The sequence below is a fragment of the Prenolepis imparis genome, unplaced genomic scaffold, assembly GCF_030444845.1.
Source record: "Prenolepis imparis isolate NDT839.2.m4 unplaced genomic scaffold, iyPreImpa1.0 SCAF_14, whole genome shotgun sequence".
Classification (NCBI taxonomy): Eukaryota; Metazoa; Arthropoda; class Insecta; order Hymenoptera; family Formicidae; genus Prenolepis; species Prenolepis imparis.
The window spans coordinates 4,447,551-4,469,039 of record NW_028141172.1 but is presented as its reverse complement, the minus strand read 5'-3'; the positions used below and the strand labels follow the sequence as shown (position 1 = coordinate 4,469,039).

General features: G+C 35.6%; 1 protein-coding gene across 1 annotated transcript in view; it reads left to right on the top strand.

The window, feature by feature from the left end:
• LOC145945247 (uncharacterized) overlaps positions 1-19,858 on the top strand; it is a 55,288-nt gene extending 35,430 nt beyond the window's left edge. The window contains exon 2 of the mRNA XM_083054126.1: positions 13,056-19,858. Coding sequence (XP_082910252.1) covers positions 13,240-15,333 — 2,094 coding nt within the window. The 5' untranslated portion in view covers positions 13,056-13,239 and the 3' untranslated portion in view covers positions 15,334-19,858. The remainder of the gene's footprint in view (positions 1-13,055) is intronic.
• Positions 19,859-21,489: the final 1,631 nt, after the last annotated feature.

The window sequence follows — 21,489 nt, the reverse complement described above, 5'->3', positions numbered from 1 at the left end:
TTGATTTCAAGTAAAATGCGAGGTTTTTGCTCAGCGGAAGATTGCAAATTTTACTAATTAAAGGCGATTTAAAAAAAGGATGCATCGAAAAGAGCAAGTCGACATCTCTCTTTCTCTCTTTCTTTCTTTTTTACCCGTCGTATCCCGCAGGTCTATCGTACCCCGAAGGCAATTTCCATTAATCCCCCTTCTTTCCCCCCTTTTATTCACCGCAGGTTCAACAATGCTGCCGATTTCGTAAGTGTAGCGTGGCGCGCGATCGCGAAAAGTGTTTCAGCGCGTTTTTTTACGCGCGCGTGCAGCGGGAATTGGGCCGAGCATCCGCTTCTGCGTCTTTTCGCGGGGAGATGTAAAGAGAGAAACGACACGCACAAAACGTCTTCTCTCTCTCACACACATCGCGCGCTCGTTTATTATTATTATTACTTTTTTTCGTACAGCAATGCGTCCGATATTATTTATTCGCTTCTCGCACGCTGTCTGACACTCTGCCGGTTACATCTGCGCGTTTTTGCGATTTATGTATATGCCTCTCTCGCCTCGTTGCTCCCAAATATCTTTTCCCATCCTTTCTCCGCGGCGAACTTTTTTTCCGGTGAAATTTTTCCGGTTTTTTTACGCAATGCGAAGAAGGATCGCGTCTCTCCCCCCCCCCTCCTTTCTTTTCTCGCATTTTTTACACGTTTATTTCTCGATATTGTTTCGTTTAACGCGAACATCCTTCTCTCCTCGAGTATTCATTGTCACTAATCGAGTAATAATTTCAACAGTCGGCTTGAATTCTGATTTAATTTCATAAAAAAATAGAAAAGATTGAGATATATACCTAATATATATGTTATAAATTAGTGCATTTTTTCGTTAAGGAAAAATCATCTAAAATTGACTCGATTGAAGCGACTAAACAAACATTAATTGGTTTTCAGGATAAATTCTATACTTATAGTATATTTTATAATCAAATATCTAAATTAAAAATTATACAAATTCCTTTAATTAATTAATATCCAATTATTTCTTAAACTTGTCACAATTAAACATTCTTATATTGTCTTATTAATTTCGCTAAATTTCGCATAAATCAATTGATCAACTATTATTGTATTATAATTGTATTTAATTAAATAATATTCAATTAAATCATGATTTATAATTATTTTATTTTTAATAAACTTTAATTTGTGCAATTTTGCCCTACTTTCTTTTTATAATCGGTTTAACTTTTTCTAAATAAATTATACACATATGTATATACATATATATATATATATATATATATATATATATATATATATATATTTAGAAAAAGTTAAATCGATTATAAAAAATTAAAAAAGTAGAGCTAAATTATACAAATCAGTTCATTAAAAATAAAATAATTATGAATAATAATTTAATTGAACTGCCATAAATAATCATTCTTATATCGTCTTATTATAATAAGACGCTAAATTTCGCATAAAAATCAGTGTTGTTCAGAAAAATCAATATGATATTCAGACGAGTCGTGTCGAGCTTTTTGGAGCACTTTACGCACAAGGTATATCGAATTAATACGATAATATTATAGCAAACTGGTTGTGGGAGAATATATTAACTTATTTATACATTCTTTATGGCATATATAACACTGGAACAGAGTGTTTATACGGCGAGCGCGCGTGCAATCCATTATTAGCCACTCGCAAGTAGTTTCGCTTGTCGCAGCGAGATAATTTCCCGTCGATAATATCCCGCGAGAGAGATAACGTGTATCCGTCACACGGCCCGATCATTAGGACAAGACACATCTATGCCGGTAATTGAACGCCAGTTTTACTGTTATAGAAGAACCGGACCGTTGAATTTTCAAGCGACCCGATCGTAAAAGGCGTCGATTAAGCGAAAAAGATACGACACGAGATCCCGAACTGACGTTATTATTTTTTTCTCCCCTCCTTAACGATCAATAATATACATATATAAAACGTTGCATTTCGCTACTATGTGTATCGCCTTAATAACGTCACGTGCCTCGAGAACACGCCCGATTCTATGTACATGACGTTATGCAGAGATACCGTAAACTTGTAAATTACTAATATTAAATAGGTAATGAGTGGTGTTAAATACAGAGAGCGTATTCAATTAATAATTATAAAATTTTAAAAAATACAAGAAAGAGAATAATTAATTTCCATAATTTCTTTTTTCTTACACTAAATACGATTCCAATTTTTAAATTGCTCCATTATGTCAATTTTGAGAAATTTGCAGAAATACGCTATTTTGATATATTTTATGTTATGAATTTGTGGTATATTAGAAAAGTTTTTTTATTAGAATCAAAGTTAAGTATATTTTAGGACTTTCAACCCTCATAAGATGTTGTGTCAGATATAGTTAATAAGATGTTTGTGATTAAGTATGAGATTTATAGCGAGTAAAATTGCAAATTAGATATGACAATCTACTAAATATAGTTTTCAAGTATATATTTATTAATAAGCTTGAGAATTTTTTAGCTCGCTAAATATAAATTTGATGTCAAAATTGACAGGTAAAAATAGCGAAATCAATATAACGAATGTTAAAATTATAAATGGTACGTATATTTTGAATTTTTTACATTTGATTCGTCTTTAGCGATCTAAAAATCTTTAAGAAAGTTACGAATATCTCACATTATTATCAATCGGATTCAGCATCAAAAAATTATGAGAAACGATTATTCTCTTTTGCGTGTTTAAAAAAAATTATGTTTTGTTTTAAACTGGATTATAATTAATATAACGACTATACTAATAAATTTAAAGTATAATATTAAATAAAATTATTTGATTAATTCAAACAATTACTATATACGAGAAATTGGGGAAAGAAAACTGGCAAAATTTTAATTTCGTCGAAATTACGTGCAATAGAAATGTAATTTCGAAATAAAAAGAAAGCTTCGTTAAACTCATTTTCCAGAATTATTTTTTTCGAGATTCGGCTGATTGATTTTCATGGCCGGTACACTTGATTTTTAATGCCATCTCTCTTTCTCTTTCTTTCTCCCTCCTCTCTCTCCTCGGCTCTCTCGCATCTAATTGTTTGCGGTAAGTGGGTTAAGCGGTCTTGCTCCCTTAATTGCCTGGCCAGTTCCATAATTTTTTCTCTTTTTTTAATTGAATCGACTCCTTTAATTGCGCGCGACAGAGGAGCGACGACAGAGAAAGCTGTCGTCGGTTTAAAAGGCTATCTTCTCGAAATGGCTAGGCAGTAAAACTAGCCATAAAACACTCCCGAAATATTTTCGTACGCGCGACTTTGTCTGTCAAAAACAGAATCTCCCCCCTTCCTCACCTCGCCGCTCTTTGAATACGATTTAACATCATATGATTTAACTTTGTATGTGATCATCGAACATTCGAGATTCAATATTTCCAAGAGACTTAAGTTTAAAAATAAACGCGCAGCACACAAAATTTTTACCTATGATGAAAATTCTAAATATCTAAATTAATTCTGATGTTATATAAATAATATTAGTTCTAATATATTTAATAAAATATATTTAATTTTAGAATTAATATAAGTAACATTATATATTAATTTTAATATTTAATAAAAAAATATTTCAATTATATAGAATATTTTAATTATATAGAATTATATAATTGGGCTATAAATTGATATTTATTTTATAAATTATAATATATTATATAAACAAAATTATATTAATTTTAATATTAAATACTTTTTTATGCCATCTTTGTAATGCGTGATACTTCGTTATAATTAAAAGCACATTTACTGAAAAAAAAAACCTATTAAATTCAAATAAATATTTAAGTTCCCTTTACACATTTGTTTGAAACAAGTAAATATTTATCTGTTTTGAAGAAAGATTTCTTACATCAAATAAATATTTTTTCACGGCAAAAATCAATATTGTTTGTTTCAAATAAATGATATATAAAGGAGTATTGAAATAAATATTTATTTGAATAATTAAATAATTTTTTTTCAGTGTTGACATTACACTTATACGTACACCGTGACCCGATAACTTCCTTTTTCCTCCTCCGAGCGCGAACGCAACGACTAGTCTGGTTACGCAACGCGTTCCAATTTCTTCGCAATCTATTCGCTCCGCGAGTAAATGCTCTATTAATACCTATGCTCGTCGTGTCTTCCCTACTGAACCTGTTTGTTTCTCTCGACGTTACACACACACATATATATATATACACACCGTTACATCATAATTCTCGGACAGCATCAGCGGGTACCTGAGCCTCTCGGCGAGCTCGCTTGCTCGCTGAAGGACTTTATTGCTTCATTTATCCAATATCATTTCGCGATTGCAATATCCCTCCGCGATTCCCTCGCAGCGTTTCCATACTTCGCCATCCCCTGCTTCGCCCTCGTCTCGTACTCTGAAGAAAGAGGGGGAGGGGGGAAATTTTGCAACCAGTTCGCCGATATAACTCGCTCGCGTTTCGCTTCGACGACATAAACGCCGGGCTCGCGGCCGAGTTTCGCAACGAAAGGATAATGCGCCCTTTTTTATGTCTCTCCCATTATATACACTCGGGCATTCAGGTCTGTATGTTTTTTACAAGATTCTGGATTTGAAAAATTAAAAAAAAAAATTTTTTTACCAGCCTCGTGTCATCGCGTTGACCGTAAAGCTAAAACTTTGTACAGGGGCAGAAAAAGCACGCTGAAAGTTAACAAAAGAGCTAATCTAAAAGAAATCTCTGAAAGTGCTAATTATGACACGACACCGAGAAATTTCGTCACGTTCTTATCAAGACAAACTCTTTTCTTCTAAGCGTCTTAAATTTCGAGATTTGGAGAGAGAAAAAGAGAGAAAGGGATATAAAATTGGATGTGAAATTCGCGGGATGAATCACTCGGAAAGAGAAAGAGAGGAGGACACGTGGCGTTGTGGGAAATTATATCGGCCAAATGAAGCGATAAAATTCAACCGCGGACATGTTATTACGGCGTATAAAAGCGCTCGTAAAATTTTACCAATTCCTGTGTTTATGAACCGTGAAAGGAGGATGAAAAGATGAGCCCGTCAAGAGGGTGAAGAGAAAAAAGAGGCGCGTTTTTTTTCTTCCTCCGTATCAATACGTATTCAATACGAAGATTGACTCTGCCTCTTCCGTCTCTTCTTTTCCACAGAAATGCGATCGATTGAACCCCGAGTGCCCGATGATCTTCTTCCCAGCACGAGAAGATCCCTGGCTTCTTTTACCGGGAAATATATCCAGAAGATGCTTCGCTTACACGCAAATAATCTCGCGCGAACGTGACTTATTCTTCCCCGAGAAAAAATCTTTCCTGAAGATTCGCGAAACTCCTGATTCTTTCATTTTTCAAAACATTAAGCCTTCTGTTAATGAACGGATACCCAAAGCAATTTTAAATGTCAAAAGTATCGGAACTTCTCTCCGCTCGAAACAAAATACAAACAGCAAAGTGTATTCGAAATTTTTTTAAAATATAATGGAAAAGAATATTTATAGCTGCTATAAAAAAAAATTGTTGCAAACACGCAGTTGGTATCCATACACTGAAGAAAGATTGTGTGCATCGACAGAAAGTTAACAATTTGACACCCTAATGCGATGCTTTTCTTTCAATTTTTTGATAAATAAATTTCGTACGAGTCGAGAATATTTTATATTTCAAATTTCAAATTTTAATACCTAGCTAACCAATTCTAACTCGCATTTGGATCTCCCAAATTAATATCGCGTTCGGCAGAGGAGAATCGCCCCGATGACTGTCTGATGAAGAAATGAAGCGAGAAAAAAATTAAGGGCGAAAATAATCGGGACCGGAGATCGCGGAAGGAAAGTGGCCGGGTGTTGCCGGTCGATCGTCAAATGAATTCGCGGAATCGGCGAAATCATCGTCGTGTGATCGGCCGGGCCTCATTAGCCGTTCGATCGATCTTTTCGCGCGTGGATCGCGATGGAGCTCTCTCCCGCTTCATCTCCCGGTTCTCCTTCTTCGATCTTTTTTTTTTTTTTTTCTCCTTCGGAATCGGCATTGCGAGATCGTCGAACTTCACGATCCGACTTCCTCCTCGGGCGACGAGTTGCTCAAACGCGATGCTCGCTGATCGCATTCCCGGTTCCCTGCCGATCTCGCGAGAGATCGAAACTAGATCGCGTTGCACAAGCGATCGCGCAGTCGAGGAGCTAGGGGGGAAGAGAAAAAATCGCTGCGGGGAACAATTGCATTATGAGTCTTGGAAACCTATGTACCTCAAATTTTTCAGCGATTGTCGATGTTCTGAAAAATTCTTTTCTTGGTCTCTTCAAATTATAATTCTCCAAGATTTCAATCAAAATTTGTTAAAAATTGTTCAAATGTTAAGAAATCGAACGAGATACGTGAGAGACCTCAGTCTAAATTTATAAATTTATTTTTTAATTGGGCGCCGAAAATGACTCAAAAGGGGTCTTATTTTAATTATTAATAATAAAATATATGCGCCTTACTATGCTTGGCTTTTATTGCCACTTTTTATCTCGATTTAATTCTATTCAAAAGAGCCTTTATAATTATATTGATGTGTTTAAAATTTTAATTATTCGGCGGGATTAGAGAATTATAAATATATCAATGTCTTACTTCATTAATTATTATATAAGATCGTGATTTTTTATTCCCGAGCTCAAAATCTTCATTCTTAAAATCGTGAAAAATTCGCGGATTTAATAAGCCGCGAATTTTATCCCGTGTGAGAAATTTCTCGGATCTCTGCCTCGTCATTTCGTGCAACTTTCCTCGCGTCGCTCGCCATTAACCGATAAACGCGTACAATAGCGTCGCAGGGGGTCGACCTAGATTTTCCAGAGTTTTCTCGCGCGACGCTTTGCTGCCTCGGTTACATCGGTTACATGCGGGATCGTTTGGCGCGCGGAGCCCGAAGAGCCAAGCTCTCTCGCATGCTCTAAGGCGTGGGAACGCACCGTGGTCGTGTATAAATTCGCTCTAGCGAGGCACAAGCTCGCGAGATAGAAGCGGGACGAGAATAGGAAAGAAAGAGAAAGAGAGAGAGAGAGAGAGGGAGATAGTCAAGACTAGGCGCGCGTGTACGACGCTGAATGGTATGAGCAACGCTTGCGCAACTTCTTTTCCGCGCTCGCTTATCCCGCAATGCCGTGGCAACGCACTGTACCAAATTAATACAGTGTAGATACAGTGTGCAAGAGCGAGGCTCGAGCTCTCGCGTTAAATGCCAACAACAACGCAACACAATTGATCGCAGCCCGCCGCTCCCGGATGTCCGAGAGCTCCGCGAATGTCGTTCCTTCGACCCTTCTGTCGATACATAATTTTCCACCAATGCATAGGTACCCGGGTACCAACCGTGTTTTCGACATATTGCAATGCGACAATTTTTTTGGAGAACACTGATTGTTACAGCAAAGCGGAGATTTCAAGTTGGAGAACATTGCGATTAATATGTCATTGATATATCGCGGGATTTAAATAGGAATTTTATATAGGAAAAGGTCAGAAAATCTTGTTGGACTTATAGTATTATATTATTAATATTATTTATTTGAATATTAAAATGGAAAGAGTTAATTACGTGCAACATAGTTTATTTGTGAGTAATTATATGAATGTGGGAAAGTATTTTCGATTATTTCGCATAGAGATGCGATTTCTCAAATTGGAGAACATTTAACCCTTCTGTCAATGCATAATTTTTCACACTTTTCCGTCAATGTATAGGTACCCGGGTACCAACCGCGTGTTTTTGACATATTGCACTGCGACTATTTTTTTATAGCATCTGCTGGGCATCGAACACTCTTTCCAATTATATTTTAGATTTAGGTTTCTAAATACATATCCCTTATTTTATTTCGAGCGGAGAAAAGTTCTCCGACACATTTTTAACATTTAAAATTACTTCGAGTACCTGAATACTCTTTCATTGACAGAAGAGTTAATCGGTCTCGCGAAATATTGATATCGCGATATGAATTTTTAGTCCCTATCATCAAACATTCGAAGAGCTAAGATTTCAAAACAATGGAGAACAGTGATACTATTGAAAAGCAAAGATTTCAAGTTGGAGAACATTTAAGAAAATTGTGATTAATATACCGTTAATATATTGTGGGATTTAAATAGTTGACATTTTATATTGGAAAAGGTCAGGAAACCCTGTTAGACTTGTAGTATTGAAATCGTTGTGTAAAGAGACGCGATTTCTCAAGTTAGAGAATATTTAAAGACATTGCGATTATGAATGATAACCTTGATATATCAAAAAATGATTATAAATGATATATGATTTTATATTGATATGATACGATATCAGTATCAAGATGATTATTAATATCGCTTATAATAATATGATTGCTCACATTTTTGCAAAACTTCATATAGAAATGAAAATTGATTTAAATCTGTATATTAAAAATTCTGTTAATATTCTAATCATAAAAAATCTCTTTTGGATATATATATATATATATATATATGGATATATATATATATATATATATATAATTAAATATTAATTATTACTAATTTATTATTTTAATCTCGCTTCTATTGTCCGCGAAATTAATTTAAAAAGTAATCGAAAATACTTTCCCACATTCATATAATTACTCAAAAATAAACTATGTTGCACGTAATTAACTCTTTCCATTTTAATATTGAAATAAATATTCAATTTTAATATTCAATTTTAATTTAATATTCTAAATTAATTGTTTTCAAAATATTACTCTGAATTTTATTTTCGCAAAATAAGTTTTTGATTATCTTTTTAAACTTACCTCAAGATTAAAATAAAATAATTTAACTCAATACGTTGTAGATTATAACATTGATTTGTAAAATATAAATAAAAAAACATTTAAAGTAATTAGTATTTCAAAAAATAATTATCACGCGTATGATGAAATTTTAATTTATTTCTTTAAACAATTATTCAAATATTGAAAGAAATTATAAAGATTTTCGAGAAAATTGATTTTACATATAAACTTGTATAAAAAGTATGATAAATAAAAATTCAATTCATAATAGTTTCCATGAATAATTTAAAGAATTATAAGTTTTAAACAAAATATTTAAATGTTATAACTTACGTATTAATATATAATTTTATTAATTATAAAAGTATATTTTATTAAATATTTAAAATATTTCAAAATAAGATATAGAATACTTGTGTTATACCTATTACTATGTTATAAAATGAATCATCACTATACAAATAAGCAAACAAGTATTTTTATTAAAGAGTTATATGTATAATTGACAAAATTATAAATTACTCACGCCGTAGCTGCTTCGCTATCGCTTGATACCTTCACGGGTCTTTTTTTTTTTCATTGTTTGTCCTTTATCGCTCCTTCAGTTCTTATAGCATAACATTCACACAACAGTTACGAAGGAATTCATGATTAATTATAATCGCGCACCACTCATCAGATGATCGCGATACTTTACATATCACTCTTGATGTTAATTGCACGCGACGCGGGCTTTATTTTATATTCCGGAAAAATGCAATTCACAATGCTTACAATACGAGCTCGGTAACAACTATACTTGTTAATTAAACGCGTCGCAATCACGCTCAATCTATTTCGTATCCGGGATGTCTTATTAATGACAGAGAACTTCGAGTATGACATCAGCAAAACTTTTACTCTAATACTGCGCGTTCAATTAATGGCTAATTGAGACGCGATAATCGCGAAAATTAATTGATTGTGCGATTTGAATAGCCAATCGTAAGAAACGATAACGCGTTTGATAACTACTTTCGGTACTTACGTCGTGATTATATTACGAGAAATTATGCGATAATACATGGAGCTTCTCACAACGCCTTCTCGCTCGAGATTCGCTGCGCGACTGATAAATAAAGTCACTGAATGTGATAATAACACGCTATATGGCGCCGAATTTCTCGCATATTTCTATTCAATGTGTATCCTTCGTTCGACTTGCTATGTTTTGTTTACGTACACGTTCTATTGTCGTGCTCGCGGAATGTACAGTCATGTCAAATAACTAAGTAGGAAACCTCGCAAATCCGAAAATTCTGATTCGAGGAATTTTACACACATGTAGAAAAGATAAATATGTAAATGAATTTAGAAATTTTTAGCCGAAAAACGATTTTAAGCCGCCCTTCATATGTAGAGCGGCTTTTTGCTTTTCTCAAAAAGTATTTCGAGATATCAAAAAATGTTTTATACAAAAGTTTCATGAATATCTCTATTTAACTACATTAATAAAATTTTGAAAAAAATATGTTTAGAGATTAAAAAATTATTTTTTAATTATTTTTTTTTAATATTATTAATGTGATGTTAAATAGAAGTAGTCTTACCATGAAATTTTTGTGTAAAACATTTTTTGATATCTCGAATATTTTTCGATATGTATCGAGAAAACCAAAAAGCCGCTCTAAATATGATTTTTTTTTTCTTAAAATTTCTGGACCGCAACTAAGAATTTCTAAATTCATCTATTTATATCATCTTTCCTATATGTATATATAAAGTTTTATCAAAATTGGAATTTTTGAGTTTACGAGTCTTGTAAGAGATGCTAAAAAGGAATAATTTCTTATAAATAATTGAAGATTGTCAACCAACGCAAATGTGTGTGTAATTAATTTTCGCAATTATGACAATTAACTCGCGTAATGTTTCATCGTATCAGAGCAAAATTATCGATGTCATTTTCGAATTTTAATTAACAAATCTCGCTGGATTGATATATTCCCGTATTTTAATATTTATTAATGGCGTATATCATAAATTCGATATTTGTATAATATATGAATGATCCTTAAAAGACGTTTTATTTAGATGATTCATTCGATCGAAATAAATCATGCGAATCGGCAAAGATCTTGTATTTTTAATCATCGTCGATTTTCTATTTCTAATTTTAACTTGTCTATTTATTTTAATTTATTCATTTCAATCAATATTCATTTCAATTTCAACTCGTACATTCATTTGTATTATAATGAGAGATAGTTGAAGTTGCCGTAAAATATACGCATGTGTATATACTATTCATTAGCAATATTAGATAGCATTGTGTAAATTGGCTGCGCGATTTTTGTGTTCGAGCACGGATGGTAGCTTCAATATTAATCGATGCGTCAATGGATACTATGTAAAGTGCAATGGTGCTATGTAAAGTGCCACGCGAACATTGTACTTCGATTAGCGCGATCGTAATTAATCATGTTTTCGCGAATAAGTGCCAGGAAAGAGATTTCAAGGGACAAACAAGCAAGGAAAAGGTGGTCCGGGAAAGCAATCATGGGATGATCAATTTATAATCACAATAATAATTATTTGTTATTTGTAAAATTAATTAGTCGTTTATCTACGCGCTTATGATTCATTTTATAACTTTTGTATATGTAATATAATTCATGTAAAATATTCTAGATCTTATTTTAAGGCAACGAATCTATCTACAATCTACAATCTACAATCTACAATCTACAATCTACAATCTATAACTACGATCTATAAATCCGTTACCTCTAAATTAAATAAAAGTTTATCTCACTCACCGACACCGATGCACAACAGCGAAGTAGTTGATGTTCCAGCTACGTTGTCTCTGTAACATAAAAATATAAAATCTATATTATAGCAATGTTCAATTAATTACTATTTCAAAAAATTATTTTTGAATGCGCCAAACTTCATATGGTGCATAATAATAATAAATTATATATAAATATATAATAAAATAATTTTATAAATTAAAAAAAAAATTTGTTAAGTAGAAAACTTTTGCAGAATTTATATAAATATTTATATAATATCTCTTAAAAATGTATATAATATATCTCTATGTTTCTCTGGTTGAAATTGTTCAAATAAATGAATTGAATTAATGTGATTTATAATAATTAATATATAAATAACGATACTCACCTCAGGGGGTTGCTCTGCTGGTGCCCGATGCCTCTCCCAGGCCTCCTCCTCCTCTCAGGTTGTTAGGATCGTCAAAGTTGATTAACACGCGCGATACTTTTAACGACACTCCCGCACTTGTACGCGATACTTTTAACGGCACTCCCGAATTTCACGTTGCCTGTAACATACAAATATAAAATTTAAATTATAACAGCGTTCAAATTAATTATAATTAATTATAATTAACTATTTCAAAAAATTATTATTAGACGCGCCGAATTCTATAGCCTATGTTATTTAGGAGGATCTAACAATAAGCTATCTACTAGTGAAAGATTTGTTCAAATCGGTTCAGTAGTTTCTTAGATTACCCCGAACAGTAGAACAAACAAACTTTACCTCTTTACATATTAGTATAGATATAATATTCGACATATTATAAATGTATATCAAATTTAAAATATTTTAAATTACTTAAATTTTATTTTTATAGAGATATGAGTGTTGAATGTTTTCGATTAGTTTTCAAGTTTATTTCGCCAGCGATAAATTTCGGAACTAGAATATTTCATTAATAATTAATTCGGAAAATAGTTTGATATCAAATTATATAACATTAAAAATGATCAAAAAGTTAACGATATTAAATTTCGGAACTAGAACATTTCGTCAGCAATTAATTCGGAAAAGAATTTGATATCAAATATTCTAGTTTCGAAATGTAATATTATTAGCTTATTTTTGATTATTTTAATAATATATATATATAATTTTAATAATAATATATTCTCATCTTTTATTTATAATTCGCTTTAAATGTTTCCTACAAGTAGGAGTATTAGTTAGTTTTATAAATATTATTTTCTGTTAATTGATAGAAATAATTGGAGATTAGAGCGATAAAATGAGCAATAAATTAGCGCTTAATTATAACATATAATCCAAAAACTGATTTTTCGTGCCAGCATTTTAATGAAGATCCAAAAACCCCTGAATCGAGAAACATATTTCTACTTTAAAATTCATATCCTAACCCTTTATGTGGACCGCGAAGATCGGAGTAGCTGAAACCTACATTAAAATCGCATTAAAATCTCATCTAATCTCATCTCCCTTCCTCTCTTCTAGGTAACCTGCGGAATCCGAGGATGCGGTGGCGAATGGAGCGGAGTCGAGGGCGCTGCGTTTGACGAGAATATCCAGCGCAGATCGACGTCGTCATCGTTCAGCGCACTTCGGCGAACAATCTCGACTGTCAATCTCGGAGTGAGAAACGGGGGCGACGACTAACTGAGTACAACGAGCGACCGTCATGGACCTGACGGAGGCTTTTCCGGGAGGAGGCGGCGAGGACCTGCCCAAGACGGACTTCTTCGATTTCGTGGTGTCGCCGCCACCCCACTGCGCCTCGGCCGACGGCGTCGTCTCCGACGAGGAGAGCTTCCTGCACCGCGGCACCGGAAACTGCCGCGCCATGGGCGGCTACCTTCAGCAGACCCACGAGGATCACGAGGGCACGCACGTGGGCTCGCCCTTCATCAAGGAAACCAACAACAACACCCTGACGGCGCTCCCGCCCGTCTCGACCATCACCGGCTCGCTCAGCCATCATCATCAGCATCATCATCACGCGCATCATCATGTGCGCACGCAACACGGCGGGGTTCAGCCGACTGGGGGCGAAACAACCGCCATGGATCAGTCCGAGTGCGACTACTGGGGTCAGGAGGACGACGGTAAGGAACAAACGTGCAACATCCTGCTGGAGGACCTCAACAAGTACTGCTGGTCCTCGACCGCGCACACCAACGACAGCGTCATTCACTCGGCGACCGGAGGTCCCACCGATCATCACCAAACTATAGGTACGGGCCGTTCAGGCTGCACCTCCAACGACCGACAGAACACGGACGGTGCTATCTACACGCTGACGGTGCTGAACAACGAGGCAAATTCGATGGACGCGTTGGATTGTTGCAAGAGTCCGGCGCCGGCGTCCGGCGACTCCTGGACGCTGCGACCTAATTTGGACCTGGACGCAATTCTGAGCATGGAACCGTCTTCGGGCGAGCAGGACCACGAGCAGCAGACCGGCGGCGACGTGTCCAGGAGTGTCAACGACAGGTTTCACGGGCCGGACGGCCGTGCCTTCACCGTATCCTCGTCGCAATACGCCACCGACGACAGCGGCTTCGTCGAGAGCAAGGAACTGTGCGCGCGCGCGTCCTCGGCCAACTGTTCCGGCGACAACAACAACGACTGGAAGCTGTCGGATCAGAATTTGCAGGAAGTTGCGGCCGCGGCCGCCGCCGCGGTCGCGGTGGGAGCCGGAGATTCCGCCGAGAGTCTTCTGAGAAGCGCCCTTCAGGGCAAACTGTACACCGGACCGTCCCAATCGGTCTCCTCCTCGTCGCCCTCCTCGCAAGCGTCCGCCATATCGATGCCGGTCTCGGCGAACGCGGCTCTCATGGTGCCCGATCAACAGCAGCAGCAGCAACAGCAACAGCAGCAGGAGGACTCTATGCAGACGTGCACCGACGAGGACCTGTTACTCTCGCAACTGGACCAGACTACCTACCGACCGGGTGACTACGAGAAGCTGAAGAGCATCGCTAACGAAGTGGTGGAGTCGTTCTGCAACCTCGAACCGGTCTGCAACGTGTCGGCGACCACCACGGTGATGTACACGTTGGACCCAACGAGCGGAAGTCTGGGTACCATCACGTTACCGGCCGATCTCGGCCAGGTGAGCACCGTGACGGTGGTCACAGCAGCTCAGCAAGACGTTCTACAGCAACAACCCGCTCAACGTACCGACGTGGACCAGCAGCAGCAACAACAGCAGCAGCAGCAGCAGCAACCGGGTCAGCTGCAGCTGACTTCCGCCCGGGTGAGTGTCGGCACCAAACCGCCCAAGAAATACGTCAGACGAGGCAATCGCAACAATACCAACGGCGCCAGCAATGGCGGCGCCGGCTCGGACACCGGAAGCAACGCGAATCAGCAACAGTCGGGCGGTTCCGGCGGCTCGCCCGGGAGCGTGCAGCGCAAGGAACGTTCCCTGCACTACTGCAGCATCTGCAGCAAGGGTTTCAAGGACAAGTACAGCGTGAACGTGCACATCCGGACGCACACGGGCGAGAAGCCATTCGCCTGCTCGCTCTGCGGCAAGAGCTTTCGCCAGAAGGCCCACCTGGCCAAGCACTATCAGACCCACGTGACCCAGAAGACAGCCGGTATCCAGCAGACCACTTCCGGGAGCGGCGCCGCCGCCGCCGGGAACAACGGTAACGCCAGCCCGACGGCGGAGACCAACGCCACTCCCCCCTCCGTGTCCCCCGCTATTGCCAACAGGACCCAGGTCGCCGTGGACCCCACGGGGACCGCCTGCAGCCCCCCCAGTTAGTTTCGCGAACGCAGGAGTTTAATGACGCGCCGGCGCACATCCGTCCGTGTTTTTTTTTTCTTCCGTTTCGGAAAAGAGATAGCAGCCCCGCGGCTGGTTTTCTGCTTTCTCTTCTCTCGCCTTCCTCATTTTTTTTCTCTCTTTGCACGAATATAATTTCCACGATGGAAACACGCCGAGCCGAGCTTGCGAGAAAGAGCGAACCATGACGAGCAATTAAATGAACGCATTACGTGTGTGTGTGTGTGTGTGTGTGTATCGGATGTTCGAAAGCTAACTCACGTGATCTTGGAAAATAATTTCCTCGAGAGAAGAATTTGCTTGATTCGACGGTCTCAATTTAATTTGAATTAAACTTGACTTCGTTAAGTTTGCTTGCTTGAATTGTTATTCACAAATTAACGTAATTAAATTCAATTAATTTAATTTAATAATCCAATTGTCGGAATCATTTCTTACATCGACTCGATTAATTTTATTCGGTTACTTGAGAGAGCTAGATAAACTGAATTAACTTAAATTCAAATTAAATTAAATTAAATTGAAATTCGATTGTAGCTTCAAGTCGAATCAAGTACAAATCATCATCATTGAGAGAATCGAAACAAATTAAAGTGAACAATGGCAATCATTTTCCACGACATCCAAGCCGATCGAGTTTCGCAAAGTTTGGCGAAACCGCGCGCGACACACACCGTAGAATTATTAATTATAAAAGATTAATATAAGACCCCGATTTATGTTTGCGAGATTATCTATCCTAACGGCGGATCGCCGCCGAGTTTTTATATTAATTATTAATTAATTATAGAAAAGAGAGGCAATCGCACTCCCTTAAATTAACATGACATCCGTGAAATTGTTGTTCCTACGATCATCCAATTACCTTTAATGACAATGATGACAATGAAGACAATGACAGGCGACGGTGATGATGATGACGACGACAGAGAGCGACGAATGTTTATAGGCTAATTGACGATATTAATTATATTTAATAGCCACGAGATATTTGACGTTAAAGATGTTTTATAAAATAAATATTTTATATATATATATATTATATATACACACATAATTATACAAGGTGTTCCAGAACCGTCGAGTCCTCTTAATCGAAGTATTTTTATGGTCGATGAAATAATCTTTTCATATTATTTAAATATTATTATTAAATTCTTATTAATAAATTTCTTATTATGGAAATATAAAAAATAATCGTTTATCGTAATTTTTCTAATTTTGAATACTTTATATCTTTATAGTCAATTTACAAATTAAAAATTACTTCGATTAAATTTAATCGAAATATTTCAAATCGACCAAAGAATCTGCGAAAGGGATCTCCGACGGTCTTGGAACGTTCCCTGTATACAGAGAATAGATTTAGGTAGTAACTTAGAGCAGGATAAGTGCAGAGTATCGAGAGGAATACCCTTTAATAAGTAATTAGTAGCATGAGCTGTGATTTAGGTACGTACAGAACGAGCAGTTTAGAACGAAGCGAAACGTAACGGGATGCTGTTTTCTCTCATACATTGCTACTTTTTTTTTAAATCTCTCTCTTTCTCTCTTCTCTCGCGTATAAGCGCAGCTAAAATACAAGGATCAACCGGGTAGACTATTTTCGATCATTACGAATACTTTATCGAAGGCTATCGCAGAATAAAAGTACATATCAGGCCGCAAGAATCGCTTATATTTTTAGACATCTCTTGCCTGACTTTGTTTGCAAATAAGAAAGGATTTTTTCATGAAAGGATTTTTTTTTACTGATGAAAGAAATACTAATAATGTTAGAGAGAATGATATAACAAAGTTACATTGTTGATGTAATTATTATAATATAATTTTTTAAATCGATGTTTACTGATAAGAATATTGATGCTAGAATTCATTGTTTTAATGAATACGTTTATTTGAGATAACTTGAAATTTTTTATTTTTACTTTTAATCCCCTCAGAAGAGATTTAAGATTAATATAAATCATATAGTTTTTTGTTAAGTATATCCAACTTGCGTATATCAACTCTTCGTAGCCGAATTTCTATGTGGAAAAAAATATATTGATCCAATCATAACAAAACTTATTAATAATAATTATATATAATAATACAAATCAAAATAAATATAAAAAATTAGAATTAATATCACTATTGATACATTAATGAAACTGATAATTAAATTATTTTAGTATCCATTAAATATTAATAAAATCGATAATTAATAAAGAAACTTACACAAAATGAAAAATTAATCACTGCTAAGTCACATTAAAGCTTCTTGAAAAAAAGCCATGAAGAGTTAATATTCACATTTATTCATAAGAAAACTGCCCTTGTGTGTTAATAATTATATATTATATACTGCCGTAATTACCGAATTACTGTTGAAGCTCCTTAAAAAGCAATTAGCGATTATATTTAATTAATAATTTTTTCGACGCGATTCTTTCGGCTACGATCGCAAAAGCTGCGCTCAAAATTACACAGTGCAACCCGCTCCATTCGCGAATGCGATAAAATCGGGACGAAGAGAGAGACGCGCAAATTTTCGCACACCTTGTATACGCGTGCTACATTTTCCGGGACCCCGCGACCCCGTAATAACGACCGCGGAGGTCAAAGTTTCCGGGGCCCCTTCGGGCTATCGCGAGATTCGCCAGCCTGGTACATAATTACACGTTGCGTCGATATTGCGTTACGTGCATGCCCATCAAACATGCATGCGCGTATGCATAACATTGCGTCGCATCGTGACGCTGGTGGCGATAAATTTCTCGAGGGATGAATTTATCTGTCGGCGATTCGTTATCGGGGATAATTAATTGCGCGGCCTTCGCCTTAAGTAAAGCGAAAGGCACATTTAAGCGAAAAGTGCAACGCGTTCAACTCTTATCAGCGGACCGCATGATTTTAAAAACCTTTTAAAAATTAAATTACGCATTTTTTTATCTTTCCCCCCAGACATACAATAAATATTATATATATACATATATTGTAAGATAAATATTATATATTCGCATTTCTCCATACACAATTAGAAGTAGTATAAAACTCGCGAGACTTCGATTTTATCTGAAAAATAATGTTTTATAAAATTTGTCCGGATAAGAGTTGAGAGCGTTTTGAAGATTCTCGAAGGGGAAAAAATCTGCGAGCGTGTTTGCTGGAAAATTCGAATGATTTAGAAAGTTTCGTATATGATTTCGCAGTCGATCGTCTCCCTCGTCCCTCAATTTGCATAATTAGTCACGTATGTGCAACACAATCGAGATTATTTTTCCACTGCACTAAGGCCATTACTCAATCGACGACGCGAGCGACACAACTTAAGTTCGAAAAAAACATCGTCAGGCATATTTTTATAATCGAAAAAATTAGATTAAATTATTAATTGAGAAAAATAGTACCGAACGAGATTTTTCATTTTTTTTTAGCCGTCATAATAGTCGCATTTTAGCCGCGATGCTCATAAAAGAATGGAAGTTGAGATTTTATATTTTATATTTATTATCTTATAATTTATCAAAAAAAAAAAAAAAAAAAAAATAGGCGGAGAAACTGCAAAAGATTAACATATCTATCTTTTTGCTTGCACGTTACTCTAATTAAAACAGACAGCACTAGCTGATCATCGTAATTATATAGTTGAAACATCTATAATTTTACGGTGTCGATCATATCTTGCTCCTCTTTCGTGCTTCACTATTCTAATTAAAAGCAGGAAAAATCCATAAAAGAAGTTGAAGAGATTGTAAGATTTTTTTCTCCGTCCAGAAATTATAAATCTAAATTATACAGTTTATCTTCATTGCTGATAAATTTACAATTTCGCTCTATGTTATTTTCCAATTGCTGCACAAAATAAATTTAAAAAAATAGAAAGAACTAAATTTGTGTTCCATACTCTTCCGAGTATAAAATTTAGAAACTTCTCTTTCTTTTCCGTGGAACGAGAGTTAACTCTACGATTCTATACATTGTTTTTAATTACTGGACAAAGTAAATTTGATCCACTACGGCGTAGCGGAAAAGGGGGCCGCCGACTCGTCCGGTTTGTAGGGCACCTCGATATAAGGGCGTTATTACAGCAGTGGTGTATACCTCATCACACATCAGAGTCTAGGGTACTTAAAGATCGCGATGATGGGAGCGACCTTATAAGGGGTGTTTAAAGTCACCGCCGTCGCGGCTTTCACCAATCTCGTCGAATCGGATTGCGATCCGCCCGGCTTCTAATCAGCCTCGCGGCGAATTGGCCGCGCGATCGATCCCCCCCGATCTCGCGATTGCGAAAGGAAAGCGGCGTCTTCGGATGATCGCGGCGAGGATGCGACTTTCAATCAGCGCGTCGACTTTAAGGGTTAATGAGATCCTCGAGTTTCCTCGGGGCCGAGAAGTTTCACGAATCTTTCCGCGAATATTTCTTGCGAATACTTTCTGCATTTGCAATAAAAAAAATTTTAATTGCAATTTTTTTTGTGAAAGGAGAAAGAGTTAAAGAAGATTAAAAGATTATATATTCTTATCTCTCATTTATAATTCTTATTCTTTAATTCTTCCTTCTTTCATGAAAAAAAAATTTGAATTGCAAATCTAAGAATTTTAGGAAAAATATTTTCGAATAAAAAAATTTGTAAAACTTGAAATTTCTCAAACTAGAGAAAATTGGAGGATCTCATAAAAAAAGTTTTCAAATTTAAAAATAATTCCAATATCTTTCTCAATTAAAAATAGAATATTCGCAATAATAATTTTATATATATAATTATTTTTTCCACATATTCTAATATTCTATTATATTTTTTTAATTAAAAAATAGTATATAATAGAATCTTTATCTATCTTTATTTAATATATTATATCTTTTTAATATTAATAATTTTCTTAATTTTTTCTTATAATCTTTTCAATATAATTTTTAATATATAAATAATAGATGTTAAAAATTATATTAAGAAGATTAAAAGAGAATATTTTTAAAAAAATAATATTAAAAAGATATAATGTTCTATTATATCTTTTCTAATTAGAAAAATATAATAAAATATTAGAGAAAAATATTTATAATTTGAAATATAATTATATATATATATATAATTTTTATATATTCCAATTATTTTACTTTTAGTTAAAAAAGATATGGGATTTATGAGATTTTAAGTCTGAAATTTTTTGCCTCTGAAATTTGAAGACACAATAATTTGTGCTGTTAGTCTAGAGTCTAGATGATTCCTTAAGAATTGCGTACAAGCCTGTTAACCTTCTGAAGGTAGGATGAAGAGGTGTGGCCCCGTCTTACAACAATGATCTCCATAGATGGAAGATTGCGCGAAAAGAGCAACGCAAAGGTCGCCATGAACGAATCGCGTGTCGTAAACGCAGAGGAAAACGAGTTATCGGATTAGAAAAAATCGCGAATCGTACGTAGCAACCCTCCCACTTTGAAAATTAAAATATATCGCTTCAAAAAGGAAAATAAAAATCTCTGAATTATTAAAATACGAAAGAAAATTTCTCTGTCTCGTAAAACAATTTGACTATTGCGCAAATAAGAATAGATTTCCACAAATAATAACAATTAGGAAAAATTATTCTTGAAATTCCATATAATTCTTTTTATATTAAAATTAATTAATAAATTTGATTATAAGATTAATGATCGCCTAATATTATTCAGACGTGAGAAAAATCTTTTGCTGTATAAAAGAAAAAAAATTGCTATTTAATTTAAGCGTGAAATTGCGGTATTATTTATTTCCTGACGATGTGTCGAGATGATCGCTTCGTCGATCGCACCACGTAAGAAAAAAATACTCATCCAAGTCCTCGGATCTTCGGATCCTCAATACTCGAGAACCACAAGATCTTTCCAAACGCGTTCGAGAGAGAGAGACGCGTTCTTAAATTCTTTAATATTATTTTCTTCTCAACCTATATACTTTGCCTAGCATGTATGTACGTACGTAAAGCTAATCATAGGAATAAATCGTGGCGGCTGTCTCTGAGCCTGTTATAAGGATACGAATCCGAATCCCGAGGTTACCATGGTAACGAGAATGTAAATGTATAGAAATTCTCTACTTTCTTATACTTTCTTTTCCTTCTTTTAAACAATGCGATGCAATAATACTCAAAGCGGTCGAGGTCGAG